The following is a 20227-nucleotide window of genomic DNA, read 5'->3' as shown; positions in this document are numbered from 1 at the left end:
CAGACAAGGGCAACAACACTGTCATCTTAAATACTAAGGAATATGAAGAAAAGATCAATAATCTATTATCAGACACATCTGTCTATGATGTTCTTAACACAGATCCTACTCACAAAAACCATCTTGATACCAATGAACTATTACGTGATATGACCAACTGGCCTGTTGACTTAATCAAAAAACTAAAATCTATGCGTCCGTTAACTCCAAGACTATATGGTGCTCCCAAAATCCATAAAGAAGGTACACCATTATGTCCAATAGTAGATGGTATCCATTCCCCTACTTAAACTATCAAAATATCTACCCAAAATATTACAAGAACACATTCACAACACGGATTCTTATATCAAGAACTCCCAACATTTCTTGGAGAAATTAAAAAACACCCGTATCTCTGAAGATGATATTATGGCTAGCTTGGATGTCACATCTCTATTCACAAATATTCCAGTTTCAGAAGTCATCGACATCTTAGAAAACTTGTTCCCACCAAACATCACCAAGTTGTTCAAGCATTGTTTAACTTCAGATTATTTTACATGGCAAAAAACCTACTACAAACAACTTACTGGATTAGCAATGGGTAGTCCTTTCTCTCTCTCCTTCTTGTGCCGACCTATTCTTAGAAAATTTGGAAACTCAGATTTTATCCCAAATTACCCCTAAACCAACCACATGGTTTAGGTATGTTGACATCTTCATCATTTGGAATCACAAAAAAGAAGAATTAATGGATTATCTAAACAAAATTAATTGCTTCCACAACACTATCAAGTTCACATTGGAACTAGAAAAAGATAATAAACTTCCATTCCTAGATGTCCTTATTAAGAAACAAACTGACAATAGCATCAACCTTTCGGTATATAAAATACCTACCAACACTGGACGCTACCTCCTTTTCGACTCGTCTTACCACATATTGCAGAAACTCAGCATTATCCATATGCTTAAAAAAATAGCTATACAGTATACCACAGACCCTGGTGACTTACAAGAGGAATTAATGAAAATATCCAGAGATCTATCCCTAAATGGCTATCCTACAAGAGTCTCTTTAATGACATACCACAAAGACAACGAGATGAAACCCAATACATCAGCTCTATAACAATTCCATTTGTTAGTACCATATCCAAAAAATTAGCTCTTCTTCTAAAACCATATAATATCAGAGTAACCTTCAAACCTATTGAGACTATTCAAAAGTTTATAAGATCACCGAAAGATAGCCATCCTTTCTACAAATACTCTGCAGTTTACAGTATACCCTGCGACATCAATTACATCAGACAGACATCTAGAAGTTTTGAAACAAGAAAGAAAGAACACATAGGCTATGTAATGAATAACAGACAAGATATATCGGACCTTTCTTCCCACTTCGCCTCTACCAACCATAATATTGAATGGGATATGAGTCATATGCCCTACATAGAAGAGAACTACCATTCCAGAACATTCAAAGAAGCTGCTACAGTCGCCCGTTCAACAGGTAACTTAAATAAGAATGAAGGCTTAATCCTACCAGATATATGGAAAACTCTAATTAGATCATTTAACCAAAAAGAAATGAACTTTCATGAAAATTACAATAAATATCTCAACAAATAAAACGTGCTTGCAACACACATATTGTATCATGCACAGTAATAACTTTATATAACTTTCAGAATTGTCGGTTAGTTTCCTAGTTTTTTGTTACTTTCCATTGCTTACCAGTGTATCCCTGAAAATGCTGACAGATATTAGTCAGTGAAACATGTCGGATATTAAACAGTTATTTACTTGACTAACATACTGAATTAAGTCTTTAATTTATTAAGTAGTAGTTGTGTTTGAAATTGAGGCTGAGCATTATTTCTGGCGTGAAGCACTGTGCATGTGAATGATATTATGAGTTCGCCAAAACTGGATTACAGCGCTATGTGAATCAGACAGGCTGTAACTGAGATTGCTGTTTAGGGGGTAGGTTTGAAAGCTATTTTTTTGGATTCCAAGATGCATCTTTCTAAATCATCGCAGCATTTATGGATGTTTGAAGTTGAGTTCCAGTGTATTTGATGTTATTGTCCTTCAACATTGGTATTGGCCGAGAATAAAACGTGGCTGGATAGGATTCTAACACGCACTCTGTTAGAAGAACACCAAAGTGACATTTCTTATATGTGGAGAGAGATGGACTTTTCTGTCTTGCCATAATATGGTTTGCCGCAACTGCAAATGATTTTGTATACTCCTGGGAACCGAAGAAGGTTGTGTTTTACTTTAGGTTGACTGAGGTAAGATCGGAGGTTTTGGAAAGGTGGCGAAATATGTTTTAACATTAAATTTCTTCAGGATTTAGAAAGATGTATCTTGGAATCCAAAGAAATAGCTCTCGACCCTACCCATCTAAACAGCAATCTCAGTTACAGCCAGCCCGATTCACATAGCGCTGTAATCCAGTTTTGGAGCACTCATGATATCATTCACACGCACAGTGTTTCACGCCAGAACTAATGCTTGGACTCAATTTCAAACGCAAGTACTACTTATTCTAAACTCTGTTTTTGTCTAAAGTGCAATATATTTTTTAGATTGTTTTCTCCATGATACTGTATTCATCTGATGGTGTTGGCATTTCCGATGAAACTAGTAGTGAACCTTATTAAATCTGTTGTATTTTTTCTCAGTGTTTAAGTCAGTAAATAATTATAAACATGCCATTTAACGAGTCAATTACTCTGTAAATATATATATATATATATATATATAGGTAATTTCTCCATAGTAATAGTTTTCTATCCAAAAGATTGTAGTGAAATAATAAAATAAAATAATAATAATAAAAGATTCTTTGAAGTCTCTTTTCATACATTTTCCTACAACATAATGTCACCCCCTTTCAATATGTTTTCTCCATTTCATAAGTTTTTCAAACCCATAACGTTTTTCAGGTTGTTTTTGGACCCATTTTCTTACATTTGAACTGTTTGTGCTGTAAAGAGGGATGTGCATTTGGATTTGCCTCCACTTCTGCATATGTTCTAAGCTGAATACACATCTCATCTCATTTCGAAAACGACAACCAGGTTAAAGTAGAAGTTAGAAAATGGCTCTCAAAACAACATGAGTTTTTCTATAATGGCTTTGAAAATTTGTTACTTGGTGGAGAAAATGTATTAAAAGGGTAGAAGGTTATATATTGAGAAATAGCATATGAAAATAAAGTGAAGACTTCAAATTGCTTTGTTTTGTTATTACACTAACATATCTGTTTTGGGTAGGTATCCATTGCAACAGAGTCATTACTTTCAAAACATCTCTCATATACAGTGTTTCAAATTAAAGTACCCCTGTTGACAGCAATCTGTAGAGAGAGAACCAGTAGATGAAATACCATCAAACTTGAGTATTCTAACCAGATCATGGGGAAGAGATTTTGATTTAAAAAAAAAAAAATGTTCAAAAATGACCGAAAGGGAAAATATGGTACTGTGTGTGTGTGTGAAAAAATGACATTAATGTGAACCAGATGGTATGTGATTGTGAATGATTCAGTCAGTGACAAATGAAGTTATACGATGGTGTTTGTTTTGCTCCTTTCATAAAATAATGCTCTTTCATAAATAAGGAGCTGTCAAAGAGATCCAGATGTTAATTGGAGTTGCAATGTTCAATGTATTGATCTTTGTGCAGAACCAATAGTTGATACCACCATACATTATTGTCTACAGCAAAATGCAATTGATCTGGAAAAAAAGTTTCACATATGATGTGCAAAGAACTTTGCCTTAATATACCATGTTTTTGAGGTAACTCGTTCAAAGCCAAAAGTCACACGGATTAAAGTCTGGTGAATGCAGTGGCATTTCATAGAAAATGAGGAACTGATTCCTCTATCCGAAGTGTTGATGCAATAAATGTTGAACTTCATGTCCTATGTGAGGAGGTGCTCTTTCATGCATCACTACTCTTATATTCAGGCATCCTCTTTGCTGCAGTTGTAGGATGACAAACTGCTTAATGTGTCCCGATAATGTGCAGCCGTGCGTGTCCTGCATGGTTGGTGACGGGTCTGGTTTGATAGATGTCTTTGAAGAAAAAAAGCCCAGTAACAAACTCAGCCATAAATCCTATCTGTACTGTGACTTCTAGCAAATGTAAGGGAACTTGTTGAAATCATGAGGATTCTCTATAGTCAGGATGCAGCAGTTTTGAGTATTTACTGTTTCAGAAACATGAAAACATGCTTCATCACTCCATAGGATATTCCGAGGTCAGTCCTTGTCAACCTCTGTGCATGCCAGCAATCTCTTGGATTCTGGCATCTCCCATTTGCAACTCTTGGCTGTAGCTGAGTTTATATGGGTAGCATTGCAGCTCTTTACACAAACTTCTCCATACCACTTCATATGGCAAATTTAATTGTCTTGTGACTGCACATATACTGCATGAACTTAGACATTATCATTTGACTGCAGTTGCAATATCTTTAGTCATTTGCAGAATTTCAGATTTATGCCCTCTTCCAGGTTGGACTGTCAAATTACTTGTCTCTTCAAGCCATGCATCACACTGTATTTGTCACTGTGCCTTTTCTCAAAGTCTTGAAATGTCTGTGCTCACGTAGTGCTGCTGCAGCATTTTTCTCATTTCTATAGACTTCACAAGCATAGCACGTTCAGGCAAAGTGAGACCCATTGCATAAGTCAAACAACTGTTGTGTCAGTCTTGCTCCTTCTTTTATACTGCTTTGCAGTTCACATGGTATCCAAAATTCACTTTCTTGCTCATAACGATATTTCCCCTTTTGGTCATTTTTTGAAGTCATTTTTCAATTTATTTTCAAAATCTCTTCCCCACAATCTGGTTAGGGTACCACCAAGTTTTAATCTCTACAAATTGCTCTGAATAGGGGTACTTTAATTTGAGACACCCTGTGTATTAGATAAATGTGATGAAAGGGGCTGCCCTTCTTGCAGGTTATGTGATTTCATGTGATATGATGTAAAACTTATTTCCAGCATACCATATTGCTCCTCAAGTGATAAAAATCACCATTGTAAATAGAGTAAGCTATTTATATACTTCAACATTTTATTCCTGTTACAAAAAAACATTATTGGGAACATTAGATGTTACACACTTACTATGGTAGATACTAAAGTTGTGTAGTATATTGCAGAGGATTTCTGATCACACATCTTCAAAAAACAGGAGTGTGATGATCCATATTTAGAAATTCAATAAGTTACAAAACACCCAGATACCTCTGGATTATTGATGTGGTGTATAACTTAATATTTTTCCGTTTTGTGCATTTTTCTTGCACCTTTCTTTCTAACCACAGGTTATTGTCAATACCAACTGAAGTATGGAGATGGACCTATACTTTCATTTCATTTTTATGGTGGACTTTGCAGTTTTGTAGGAGATTCCCAAAGTTAAATTGACATCTTCAGAGATTAATATATTGCTATCAAACGTGCACATGTGGGCATGCTTCAATAACAAAGATGGAATAGGAGAGAGAGACAGACTGATCTAAAGTCATATAATTACACCACCTATTGACTTTGGTTGGGATAAGGATTCCCCATATGAGAGGCAGATTGGTACAACCATATTTGTTTAGAGTTGCAGCAGATTCAAGGAAAAGCCTCTTACATTTAAATTTGCTTCAGTGGACTATACATTTCTTCTTCTTCTGCAGCTTGTCTTACTTAAGTGGGGGGTCACTGTTTTTGGTGAGTCTCCTCCACATCCTCCTGTCTTGGGCTGTAACCACATCTAAGTTCTTCATCTTCAAGTCCTCTTTCACCAGCTTCCTCCATCTCTTCTTTGGCCTCCTTCCCTGCACTATCTATATGGCCTTTCTTCCCATGTATTCGTCCTTCCTCCTCATCACATGACAAAACCATCTCAACCTTGCCTCCTGTATCTTTGCTCTTAAGTTCGTAACTTTCACCATTTCCCCCTCACATAGTCATTTCTCAAATAATCGAGACAATCCTTTCTGGTCACACTGCACATCTACCTAAACATTCTCATCTTCTCTACCTCTATCCTGCTGATGTTATTTTTCTTCAGGGCCACAGTTTCCATAGCATATGTCACAGCTGGTCTCACTACTGTCCTATAGATTTTGCCTTTCAAATTTGAAAGGCAAAATCTATAGGACATTTCAGTCCATTCACCAATGACGTGCTATCTCCGATAGCACGTCATTGGTGAACGGACGTGCTATCGGAGAGCTCCTGAGAGATTTGTGTTTTTTGTTGATTTATTGGTGTTTTGGATTCAATTTAATGGACTTAAGTGTTTAATTTTGGTATATTATTAGAGCTTTATTAACGTGGTTAGTGTACTAAAGTGTTTTATAACATAATCTATGTCGGGAAGTCGCCGCTAGATGAATTCGTAATGAGTAGTGTTCGTGCAAGCTCCAGATAAGATAAGTATCATTTTCAGTTATCGATACAAATTACTTAATATTGTGTAGTTTTGTTTTGTTTGCCTGGAATATTTTAGTGCGTCTATTTTTGGTGTGTTATAACGTTTAATTTGACAAAACACGTTACAGATAAATATGGCACCTGTGCGTAGGAAAATGGCGGCCAGTAATGAAGGTTCGCCATCGTTATCAAAGAACGGTAGCATAAAAGAAATGAGTCAGTGTACTAGCTGTGAAATGTACGCTTTGCGGAGTGCGGTCGGAGTGTGGTTAGATGATGATAAAGGATTGAATGTGTGTAGAAAATGTAGGGAGAATGCGGAATTGAAGTGTATTTCAGATCGTGAGTGTGATATTTTTGTCAACCTTCAGAATGAAGGAAATAGGGATATGACAAGAAACGGCAAGGTTGTACATGAAAATTGTGAGAGTGTGAATGTAGAAAGTGTGAATGATAGTATAAATGGTTTCTCAGAGAACAAAAAAGATGAGATAGATGCATCGAGTGAGATCGCGTTGTTGAATAGTGCGATAGAAAGAGCAAAACAGCAGCTAGAGTGCATGAACAAAAGTAGACTGAATTAACCAACCAATAATAAAAGGTATGACAGGAAAAATAGACGTATGAATGTGAACATGAACAAAATGAAGGATAGAGTGCTGTATGGAGACTCGTTAGTACGAGATGTGTTAGTAGAGGATTTGACAAAATCGTACCAACCTGGTGCGACCATAAAGGACGTAACTGCGTCTATTAGAGAGCAAAAGGAAAGGGTGAAAGAAATGATTGTTGTGGCAGGTACGAATGATTTGAAAGGAGATAAAATGGAAATGATAGAAGACCTGAATGAATTGTTTGAGGTAGCAAAAGAAAAGAGTGAGAGAGTTAGAATGATTAGTCTTTTGCCACGGTATGACAGTGAAATGTTTAAAAGGAGGGCTATAATTGCAAATGACTTTATGCGTGGGTTATGTATGACGAGTGGTGTGGAATTTGTGGATGTGTGGAGTGAGTTTGATGGGCGAAAGGATCTATACAAGATGGATGGCTTGCATTTGAATGGTTACGGTGTAAGAAGACTTGAGAAAGTGTTGCTGAATGTAGTGGATGTGCAAATTCAGGGAAAACTAGATTTGTTAGGGGGGGGGTAGAGATAGAGTCATTATGGAGGCAGTTGAATGTAAGAATGAATATAATATGCCAGAGCAAATAAGGACAACAAATCAGAGTGGGATAGTTAATATAAGACATCAAGGTAGGGTTGGGGCTAATGGGGGTCTTAAATTCATGTACACTAATACTAGGAGTATTAGGAACAAGAAGGAAGAGTTTTTGGCCATGGTTGGCACTTCCAGACCACAGGTTATAGGTATTAGTGAAACATGGCTGACTGTAGATGATATAACTAGTGGGATTGAATGTGATGGGTATAGTGTGTTCAGTAATGACAGAGAGAATAAAATGGGGGGAGGAGTATTGTTGATGATAGCTGATGAGCTCCAGCCAAGGAGAATAGAAGTTGAATTGCAGGATAGAGAAAAGAGCACATTTGAGGCCATTTGGTGTGAGATTGTGGCTAGCAGAACTAAATATACAATTGGGTGCTGCTATAGACCAGGTGATGGAAAAGATGGTGGTGACAGTATGCACAAGCAAATAGAAGAAATGGGTGGAAGGAGGGTGATTATTATGGGAGATTTCAACTATGGTCGCATTGATTGGAGTGAGGAGAGGACACACGGGAGGAAGGAACTGGATTTTATTCGGTTATTAAGGGATAACTATCTGCGACAGCATGTAATGGAAAATACTAGGGGTCAGAGAGTGCTTGACCTAGTAATTACATCTGAGGATTTGGCTGTAACAAATATGACCACATTGCCACCAATCGGTGAGAGTGATCATAGGGTCTTAACTTGGGAGGTGGCTAAAGGTGTAGAATTTTCAATTAAGACAGGGTACATGTGGAATTATCGGGCAGGAAAGTATGACAAGCTTAGGAGTTTGATTGGTTCAGTGCCATGGCATGTACAACTGCAAGGACTAGAAGTTGATAGTGCATGGGAGGTAGTTAAGAAGTGCTTGCATGAAGCAATGGCTGACTGTATACCTAGAGTCCGAATAATAAATCAAGTAGGGGTTAAATGGATGAATAACACCATTAAGCTTGAGTTGCAAAAAAAGAAACAACTATGGAGGGAATTTAAGGAGAAGGGTGACCAGCAGGCACATGAACGGTATAAAGCGCAGGCCAGAAGGGTGACGAGTGTGGTAAGAAAAGCAAAAAAGGATTACGAAAGAACATTGGCCATGCAGGCTAAAGAGAATCCTAAACAGTTTTTAGATATGTAGCAAGTAAAAGGAAAAATGTACATGGCAGATTGATTTTAAAGAATGCCGATGGTAGGGAGGTAACTGAATCAGTTGAGATAGTTGAGTTACTGAGTGAGCACTTTGCAAAAGTATATCATCCAGGTGGTGACATTGCAGAAATGAATAAACCAGTAGATTATACGGGAATTGTGGTTAATGAAGTGGAGGTGAGTAGTCTATTGCATAACCTCAATGTCAATACATCTGTGGGATTGGATGGTATACCAGCTCGTGTTGTACGAGAAGCAGCTAAAGAATTGTCAGTACCCTTGACCATTTTGTTTAATTTGAGTCTCGGGTCTGGGTTAGTCCCGAGCGGGTGGAAAGAGGGGAAAATAGTTCCACTGCATAAAGGTGGTTCCAAGACTGCTGTTGTAAATTACCGACCGATTAGCATATCAGGAATCATTGTCAAGGTCTTAGAGAAAATAGTCAAGAGGAAAATACAAGATTGGATAGAAGAAAATGGGATACTGTATCGGGGACAGCATGGTTTTGTGAAGGGTAGGTCATGCCTCAGTGACGGCTGAAAGCGTAATGGGTTTACGGTGATTCTACTGGACCTTGCCAAGGCCTTTGACAGGATTCCACATGGAATTCTAATCAGTAAATTGCAGCATATGGGAATGGACATAGGGTTGGTGAGATGGATAGGAGGGTGGTTGACGGATAGATATCAGAGAGTGGTTTACTCGGGAGTAGAGTCCACAAGACGGCCTGTGACTAGTGGTGTGCCACAAGGATCTGTTCTTGGACCACTGCTGTTTAATTTGTTCATAAATGATATAGGAAATGATCTGAGAGGAACAGTTCATTTGTTTGCGGATGATGCGAAGTTGGGTAGGGCAATAGTGAATGCAGATGACGTCAAAATTTTGCAGGATGATTTGGATAGATTGGAGGTCTGGGCTAAGGAGAATGGATGTCAGTTTAATGTGGCAAAATGTAAGGTTATGCATTTTGGGGTGAAAAGATTGGCGGCAGTTTACTGCATTGGTGGAACCCTGCTCCAGGAAATTGATGAGGCACGAGATTTAGGAGTGTTGGTAGATAAGGAATTGAAATTTAGGGGACACATTGCAAAAGTGACCAAAACAGCTCATCAAATCACTTGGTTGCTGAAGAATACGTTGACAAGTAGAGACAAGCAGGTTATTGTTCCTCTCTATCAAGCCTTGATAAGACCCCATTTAGACTACTGTGCTCAGATTTGGTCACCTAGGTTTCTTCTTGATGGGGAGGAGGTGGAGAGGATCCAGAGGTGAGTGACCAAGATGATAGCAGGTCTGTGGAATGAACCGTATGAGAACAGGTTGAGGATTTGTGGGTTGCAAAAATTGGTTGATAGGCGGAGGAGGGGAGATATGATTGAGACATTCAAATTACTGAAGGGTTTCTATAAAATTAATTCAGAAGATATTTTTGAGAACAGGGCTGGTTGTGGGAGGACTAGGGGACATCCATGGAAACTGGGCAACAGTGTGGTTAGTAAAGGTGTTAGAGCTGGGTTCTTTACTTTTAGAGTAGTGAATGAGTGGAATGCGCTCCCTGAGTCTGTAGTGGATGCTGTGACAGTGAATGAGTTTAAGGCGAGGTATGATAGATACTGTATGAATGTCAAATAGTTGCGATGAATATGATTTGGGGCCTCCCTCGATGAGTCTAATGACTCCCTGGAGTTGCCCGTAATAATAGTAATACATTGGTATCAGATGTGCATACAGGCACACTTCAGTAACAAAGATGGAAGAGGAGAGAGAGAGCTGGCCTAAAGTCCTATAATTACTCCACTGAAGCAAATTTAAATTTTGAGAGGCTTTTCCTTGAATCTATTGTGGCTCTTACCAACTACCCCAACCTAAAAAAATATGGTTATATCAAACTGCCTCTCATATGTGGAACCCTCATCTGCATATGAGATGACCAAGAATACCCAACCAAAACAACCAAAAGTTATTTTATTTTATGAAAAGGTTATGTTATTTTGTAAAATAAAATAGCCTTTCATAGGTGAAAGCTATATAAAAATTTTTTTTTGATTAGTTTAAGAATTAATAAAATAAGCCAACAGTCTAAAAATCTTAAGGGAAAAAAATCATTCAGACACAAAGACAATATTAGATTCAAAAATAGTCTTAGAAGATCAAATAATTTGAACAAGTGATACAATTTAGTTTTTATATTGTAAGATAATATATCTAAAAGACAGGGATATAGATGAGGGGAAAAAAGCTGAGGAAGCCCATTTTTAATTTTATAAAACAATGGCCATTCTCATTCTGCATTTTTTCAGAATATGATCAGTTTTAAAGAAAAAAAAGGACCAGAGTAAAATACAAGTTACAGAAATTATTAGGATGTACAAAACTTAAATATTTACTGTTTAAATGAAAAGAAGGAATACAGAGAGAAACTGAAAGAATATTATATAGGATTTAAAGGTATCAGCTATATAAAATAATAAATATATAGATCAAAATTAAAAATAGGAAAAACACATTAAAGCTGGAATGGGCAAATTCCTTGAATTTAAGTTTACAAAAAAAAAATAAATAAATTACTTCCGCAGAAAATTATAACAAAAAATTATATTTAGTTACTTAATAAATTATGTAACTAAATATTTTAATCTAAAACTCACAGATCATCCTTGATGAAGTGACAGTTCAAAACAGTAGAATAACAATAGATTACATAAGCAAGATATCAGCTACATACTAGGGTAGTATGGTGTAGCAGATATAAAATTGATGTCCTTTCAATGGATACATTGAAAGGATTGAAGGAGGACTTCTCAGAACAGTAATAGAGGGTTAAAGTTCTATGAAAAAGAGGAAGGGGGGGGTAGACTGCTAATGAGATGGATTGATGGATATGTGTGTATGTGGAGTGACTGATCTAATTAGAGTTGAAGCCTCCAGAAAAGCATACAACAGGACAATGTGGCGAGGACTGGTGTGGCACATCACAGAGCAAGTGACCATACAGCATCTTTGGATGCCCAGTGAACAGATGATGGTATGAAATTATGCTTTATTCATAATCTCATAATACCCATCTGTATAAAATAGAATAAAGCTGATTTTAAGACAAAGATGCACATTATCCCCACTTTTATTCATCTATATGGATCATAATTTGAAAGAAAGTAGCATTTGGCTTGATATTAGAATTGGAGATGTCAAATTTAGCTCTTTGCTTTGCTTAAAAGTTTTACAGTAGCTGCACTGCATAATTCAAAAGGCCTGATCAGAAGGTCGAATTTCCGATGATTAGAGTAGAGCTCTTATGGCGCCATCCGTAAATAAGAGAATAAAGCTGATTGTGAGAATTACAGAGGAATTTCTCTACTAAGTGTTTCAGGTAAGATTTATGTAAGCATACTTGAAAAGAGGTTGAGAAAGACTGTGGAAATGAAACTTAGAGAAGAACATCCTTGGTTCAGGCCAAATAGAGATTGTCAGGATCAGATTTTCACTTTAAAACAAATAGTTGAGAAATTGTGGGAATATGACTAGGACCTGTACTTAAGTTTTGTAGATCTGGAGTATGACTTAGTGCCCAGAGAAAATCTCTTCAAGACACTACAATTATGAGGTGAAAGCAATACATTGTCTGTATTTAAGTTGTCAGTGAGCAGTTAGAATTGAATGAAATACAGGAAGATGGTTTGATATAAAATCAGGGGTAAAACAAGGATACACATTATCTCCACTCTTACTCATCATCTATATAGATCATATTATGAAAAAAAATGGCATTAGGCTTATATTAGAATTAGATGTCAAACTTTGCTTTATGCAGATAATGTTGTACTCCTAAACACATCTAGTGCAAATCTCTAGGATTCTCTAACTAAATATTTGTTTTAAAGTGAAAATCTGATCCTGACAATTCTCTATTTGGCGTAAACCAAGGATATTCTTTTCCATTCATAAAAAACGACAATGAATACGTAAATATCAAAAAGATACTTTCCTTAGTAGACATAAGGGAATATGTCTACTGAGGAAATTTTAGTTCCAAAAGCAAATAAAGAAGCAATACACAAACATTATACTTATTTAGCACCAAAAGTATTCAACACACTACCATTAACAATAAGAAATGAAACTAACCCAAACTAATACAAAACTCTAATCAAAGAGTATTTATTTTCCCACAGAAATGAGAAAGCTCTGTTCAAAATAATTGTATAAATTATTGGTTTTTAGCATATTTGTATTCAAAGATCAGTCTTATGCATAAAATGTAAAATTTAAATGCTATTTAACTGCTTTGTTTTATTTTGTTCCTAATTAATTGTTATGCAACTTTCTCTGTACGATGAAATTTTATTTTATTTGTGATTTTATTATGTAATTATATTATAATAATAATATGTATATTATATGAATGTACATATGTGTATATAATGAAAATGCATTACATAAATTTTTGTAACTTTATGAATATGAGCTGTTGCTCTTAGGTTACACATATGATTATTCAACATATTGAACTATTATAGGAAGCTTCCAAATAAACATGATTTAAAAATTAAATAAAAAAAAAATGAATAACAGCTGTAACAGATTTGGCAAAAATCAGCAATAAAAAGACCAAAACCATGAAATAGCTAGGAGCATAAAAAACTTCAGCTGCATTGTAAATGGAAATCCTATAGAACAAGTAAAATATTTCAGCTATTTAGGCACAGTTTTTAGTGAAGATGGCAGGTTAAATCTGGAAATAGACGACAGAATAAACAAAACTGGTATGGTGTGTAGCCAACTGAATAAATTTATATGGAATAAGATAGAAATTAGCCAAAACTTCAACCTAGCAGTTTACAAGGCAGTGTTCAAACCAGCTTTAAATTATGGATCTGAGAGTTGGGTTAGAAATGAAGCCATTGATCAAAGACAGAGACCACAGACATGAGGGTTCTGAGAAAAATTAGGGAAGTGAACCGATGGCAGAATCATATTAAAAATGAGGATATTAGAAAGCACCTTGACATTACTAGTATTCAGAATGCATCTAAGAAGTATGGCAACTTAAATAGAATGTGTGAGGAAAGGCTAACAAAACAGGTGTTTGATGCCAAGATGGTAGGAAAGAGACCCAGAGGAAAACCAAAGTCTAGATGGGTTGATTCAGTCAGAAGTAGCTTAGAAGCACATAATGTTAGATATGACAATGTTGGAGTGTTCACAAGTGATAGACTGATTTGGAAGAAAATTGTTGATAGGAGATTAATAATAATGTAAACTTAATCATGTAGTGCTGTCATAGTAAACTGAACCTTGGGGATACATATCAAGAAATTAATGATGAAATACAGTCATTCCTCGACTTACATCCGTTCGAGTTATGTCCTTTCGAAGATGCATCCGTGATCCCATAAGGGAATAAATAACATTTTCAGCTATATATAGAGGACCTGAACCAAAAGCGCATACCCCTTAGCACTGTGACTAGCAGACTTTTGCACTGCATAATGTGAAAATGTATGGGAATCTGCAAGTGGTAAGAACGCTGCCAAGGAGTTTGCGGAAAAATTGGATAAAATTATTATGGAGGAAAATTATTTGCCACAGCAATTATTTAATATGGATGAGACGTCTCGTCCTTGTTTCGGAAAAAATGTCTGAGCGGACATTCATCCACAAAAAGCTGAAATCTATACCTAGTTTCAAAGCTCTTAATGCCTGTATTAAGATTCTGTTATGGGTAATGTGGCTGGATATAAACTGAAACCATTTGTGATATGGCACAGTGAGAATCCATGAATCTTCAAAAACATTAGGAAGCACACTCCCAGTTCATTATCGAGCAATAAGAAGTCGCGGATGACTCAAAAATTGTTTTAGGATGCCTTAATCAACTGTTATGCAAGTGAAATAAAGTATTGTGTGAAAGAAAATGTAGAATTTAAAATTTTATTAATTCTAGATAACGCTCCATGTCATCCTTCTTGTAAGTCTTATAGCGGTGATCTTCACCAAGTTCAAGTTTTAGGTTTCTCCCTCCAAACACTACTTCATTGATCAAACTGGTGGATCAGGGAGTTCTTGCAGTGTTTAAGGCTTATTATCTACAGACAACTTTTCACAAGCCATTTCTGCCACTGAAGGAAATGACCAGACTCTCATGCAATTCTGGAAAACATTCAATATTTATCATGCTATTAAAAATATTGCTGTAGCTTGAGATGAAGTGACCTCTCAATGTATGAGTGGCATATGGAAAAAACATTAAAAAGGTTTATGCATGATTTTGGAAGTTTGTAATAGTGGGCCTAGCAAACAATCTGAATCTCGAAGTGAATGATGACGACATAATTCAACTCATAGAAAGTTCCTCTGAAGAGTTGAACAACGAAGAATTGATCAAACTGGAGAAACAACTGTTGCAGAAGAGGAAAAACGAGAAAAGGAAGACGGAAAAGAAAAACAAGGAGAGTAGTTAAACAATTCACAGTGCAGGGTCTTGCAGAAATGTTCTCTGCAGTTAATGATGTTCTCAAAATGGTTGAAAACATAGACCCCAATATTGAATGCTACTTATTAGTAGAAACGAAAGTACATGTTGCATTTGCCTGCTATGAACAAATTTACAGTTTGATAATAAGGTTTAAAAATTAACATGACAGTATACTTATTACGGTTAAGTCCCTAACCCCTATAACTCTGTTGATTTAATGTCGACTTGCGTCCGATTAGACTTACGTCCTGCCGGATGGAACAGAACCCGGACATAAGTCGAGGGATGACTGTATATGGTTATATACTTTATTAAATAATAAATTTCTTGTGGCTATGTGCTATTTTGCTAGCCTTTCATCACCCATTCTATTTTAGTAGCCATACCTCTTAGATTAGCTCTGCTGACACATTCTTGAATGCTATTAATGTCAAGGTACTTCCTGATATCCTCATTTTTAATAGATTTTGTTGATGCTATTGGTTCACTCTTCTAATTTCTTTCAAAGCCCTCATATCCAGGGCCTCTGCTCTTTGATCAATGGCTTTATTTCTAACCCAACTCTTGGATCCATACCTTAAAGCTGGTTTGAATACTACCTTGTATACTGCTAGTTTGATGTTGTATATGTTTGTTTTGTTTTAATATTTTTCCAACATAGTGGCAGTATCACACCTGGTGGGGACCATATTATTGAAAACACTCTTTTCACAAACCTTAAATTTGTCTGTCTGCAATTGTATAGTCACATCAGGTTGTCTGTTCATCTTTTTTTCTTTTCTTTTTTTTTTTAAAGTGAGTTGAATTCTTACATGTACTGTGCATTCTACAAAGAAGAAATTTATATGTTATTATTCTTGTACTAAAAAAGTGTGTGATATCCTATAAAATGCATTTTGTAGTACTAAATCCATTGTTTTTTTCCAGTTAACATTTTTATTTTTTAACTGAATATAAGGTTCTAAAACAAAAAATAATAACAGAGAAATCATTTTTAAAAATGGAATGCATGCATTTTTTCAGTATTTTAAGTCACAATTATCATTACATCTCTTATTGCAATGGTATGCTAATCAAGATGAAAAGTGAGGTGTTTAGGAAACTGGAAGGATGGATGTTGTATGATTTGCTATATATATATATATATATATATTAGGGCCATATATTCAGGGTATGCTAGGTGTGTGGCACACACTCATGGAATGGCAATATCACCAATATTATATTTTTCCATTTATTCCAGTTAAGATTCCCCTGATTGTTTCATGGCTTTGTGTGACTCCTAAAATCAAACCCAACATACTAATGCTTCATGAAGAGGATACTTTTCGATGCATAAATATTGCATCATATTTGAGTTAATAGCCCTGGTGTGCAGTCACAAATACAGACACCTTTGAGTCCTTTGAACATATATAGATGGTGTATATATAGAGATATATATGTATATCTATATGTATGTATGTGTTCATGTATGTATGTATGTATGTATATATGTAAGCACCTCTGTAGCTTAATTGGAAATATAGTGGGACATTGTGCTCTTCCGTTTGAAAGCAGATCAATATGCTGGGGCATGATGAGAGGGATCTTTATATGTGCTTCTCTCTCTCTCTCAGGGTTAAATAGTGGTCAATTCATTGCATAGAATCTATCGCTACAAAAACACACGGTAGAACAATTGAACACCTTACATAGAATTGACTGGAACAGCACTAGTTGTCTACATCACACCAAAACATGGTATGAATGCAAATTTAAAGAAGCCTGTGAGATTATTACCAACCACCCCAATCTGAACAATAATGATGGTCTAAAAATCCCAAACACATGGAAGGCATATATTCGACCTGCTCCTCTCTAAGAGCAACTATAAACAGGACTGTAGAAAATCCATGATCCTAAATCAAAAATAACAATTGTAATGCTAAAAGCAGGACATCATTGTTACTGAAAGAAAACTATCTGTAAGAAAGAATGTTTATTCATGTTATCAGAAATAGAATTTAGCTTGATGTAGTTTATAAATAATTAAATTTTTTTTTTTTCACTAGAGGTCATGCCAGTAAAATAACTTGTGATCAATTCATTGTTTTTCTAGCTTACTGTATGTAATGTAACTTAGCTTGTCCTGTATATTTGTATATGCTCCAGATGATGATCTTAATGTGAAGATCGAGTCAGGATATTAAAAGAGTTATTTATAACACGTAAAGTCCATAATTTCTAAAATGAATGCTGATCACCATGTAACACTAAAAGAAAGGGTTAGAACACATCCTTTACTTACAACTTAGAAAAATAACACTCAATGTTTCAACCTTCATATCAAGGTTTGATTGATGAAGTAGGGCATCAGAGAAAGAAAGAAAGTGCCTTATTCATCAACCAAACCTTAATTATAATAGCTGCCTAACTGGTTCTTAAAACTTGGGAAATTATTATCCTCAACTATATTGTAATTTTATTATTAAATATTTTTTTCAGCTCAATAGTCTTAATAAACATGCAGTTACATCTATATATATATATATATATATATAGAGGGAGAGAGAAATTCTGATTTAATGCAAGCATGCTACTGTTTTTGTTCAAATTCCTTACTGTTCTTTGTTCACATTGATGGTGTGTTACGATATGTCAGATGAAATATTTGCACAATAAATAGTTTTCTACTGTGGTACATATGTGATTTTATAATTATCGACATTCCATAGGTCTCACTATATAAGAAAGACCTTTATGTAGTTAGGTGACTCATCACAAAAGGATTCATCTACTCTCTGCAGTAATAAATATCATACCTCATCTTGAACACACAATGAATGTTAGTGTGTTCATCCAGCCTAACAATGCCCTCACCCACTCCATGTAAACAATATTTCTCACTTGTCTGCTGACAGTTGCTTATTCAGTTTCAAGGATAATTTATTATACCAGCACTTCCTGCAACTCTGTAATTCCCCCCCCCCCCACCCCATTCATTTAACTAATGAATTCCTGTCAACCAACTTATGTTATCATATTATCCCTCCATTCCTATTTTTCAAGCTTTCTAAAGTGCATTCCTTCAGTGTTTTCACATTTGATTCTGCAGTCACAACACCCTTAGTAACTCGCCCTTAGAACCTTCTTATCATTTCCTTATCTACTAAATATCCAGAAGACTATAACTTGTGCACAGTATTATAATTTGGCCTAATTAATACCTTTTTTACAATGCTACTGTCATTTCTTTATCCCAACTTTTCAAGAGTAGTCTCATTATGCCAGCAGTTTTCTTTTGACATCGTAAGGCACAATTATTCTTGTCTTTTGCAGTATGTCCAATGGGATAACACTGTATTCCATTTCTTCTGGCTAAAGTGTAAACCTTACATTTGTCAACATGGAACTGGTATTTTATTGAAATCAAATATAGAAAATATTTAATACTGGCATAGGGATAAAAAAAATGACACTCAGTGAGTCAAATCATTATGTATTATATAAGAAAAATAGCTTTACAGGTGGTTGGTTAAGCAAATTAGTTATCATTAGATAAATAAAATTTTTCTCAGTTTGTCTTTCTTGCAGTCTTCAGTGTTAGCCTTTTAATGTACATATATCTTTTAATTCTAGGAAAATCGCTGTTTACTGCTGCCATGGATAACTATGATGCTTTTAGAAATTTTGGTGACATTGTTGATGGGTATTTGGTTTGTTGCATCTGCATATAGCAGTGTAAGATTTTATTTTTATTATGTTGTAATAAAAAGTAAAGAAATTATTAACATTTCTTTATCAGTGAGCATATCATGTTTCTTTATTTACATTTTTTAGCTTTATCTAAGGTTATTAAGTATTAGTCATATTTATCTAAATATGACTTTAAGTGTATTGCAATTTCTATATTAACTGAAATAAAAATATTTACTGCACCATTTTTATGGATACAAATTTCATCTCTCTCCTAGTGAAAACTGTTTCTACTTAAATGCTATTTGATTGCTACGCTGTTGTTAGGAAAAAGATAAATATCTTCATTTTGATATTCCTAAAATTCGTTTTTTTTTTTTATTGTTGTTGTTTTTTTTCTCCTATACCTTTTCTTACTTTTAACAGTGTGCGTGTCTTATGACTCTCACCCATGAAAGTCTTGTGTAAATATACATTCATACTATTCATAGACTAAGGAAATTTTTTCAATTTAGAATTCATTTCATATATTTCTTTGTATTTTTCATTTTTTACAGTTTCATTTTTAAATTCTGCTCTAGAGTTTTGCAAGCCATTTAATGCCTCCAATAAGCAGAGCAGTTGTCTCACATCAGGCAATGAAATTTATCTCTAACCTAAAGACAATTACAACATCAGTGTATACTGTGGGATTTGAACCCTCAACCAACAGGTTGAGGGTTCAAATCAAAATGAATGTGCTGACCATTGGCCATCATTTGAATGGCATATCTTGCTATCCAAAAAGTAAAAGTTTCTTGTTTATTGAAGATGCAAAATAGACCTGACTGTTGCATAACTTTGTTTCCTCCCTCATGCACACACACTTTTGCTTTGTAGCAATTTGTTTCCTCCCTCATGCGTGCACACACACACACATATCCCCCCATCGACATACACTTTTGCTTTGTAGCAATTTGTGTAACTATCCGTATATCACATGTCTGCAAAAACCTTTATTATAGTTTTTATGTTCTGTACCTCATTATGCATTCCTTTTCTACTTAGAGACCAGGTGAACGTTATTTAATACATGTTGTTTATTTGCCCACCAGAATACCACATAAGTCTAATCATTCTCATACAACTCTTGATCTTTTTCTAATCCATAACTCTTCAATACTGTACACTGTAATGTTAGCTCTCCTTTAAGTAATTCATAATTCAGAACAAGTCTTCTGCTACAGAATGTCTTCATATCACCCTCATTCATATCCTTTAGCACT

The 20227-nt window shown here is 35.3% G+C and overlaps 1 protein-coding gene across 1 annotated transcript in view; it reads left to right on the top strand.

Annotated features, from left to right (window-relative positions):
- Positions 1 to 20227, top strand: part of LOC150104152 (uncharacterized) — an 84181-nt gene that overhangs the window by 39185 nt on the left and 24769 nt on the right. The window contains exon 4 of the mRNA XM_090397297.1: positions 18906 to 19007. Coding sequence (XP_090253423.1) covers positions 18906 to 19007 — 102 coding nt within the window. The remainder of the gene's footprint in view (positions 1 to 18905; positions 19008 to 20227) is intronic.

The sequence above is a fragment of the Typopeltis vanoorti genome, chromosome 8, assembly GCF_054136105.1.
Source record: "Typopeltis vanoorti isolate ZY-2024b chromosome 8, IOZ_Tvanoo_1.0, whole genome shotgun sequence".
Classification (NCBI taxonomy): domain Eukaryota; kingdom Metazoa; phylum Arthropoda; class Arachnida; order Uropygi; family Thelyphonidae; genus Typopeltis; species Typopeltis vanoorti.
The sequence above is the reverse complement of the archived record's forward strand: the minus strand, read 5'-3'. Positions and strand labels throughout refer to the sequence as shown.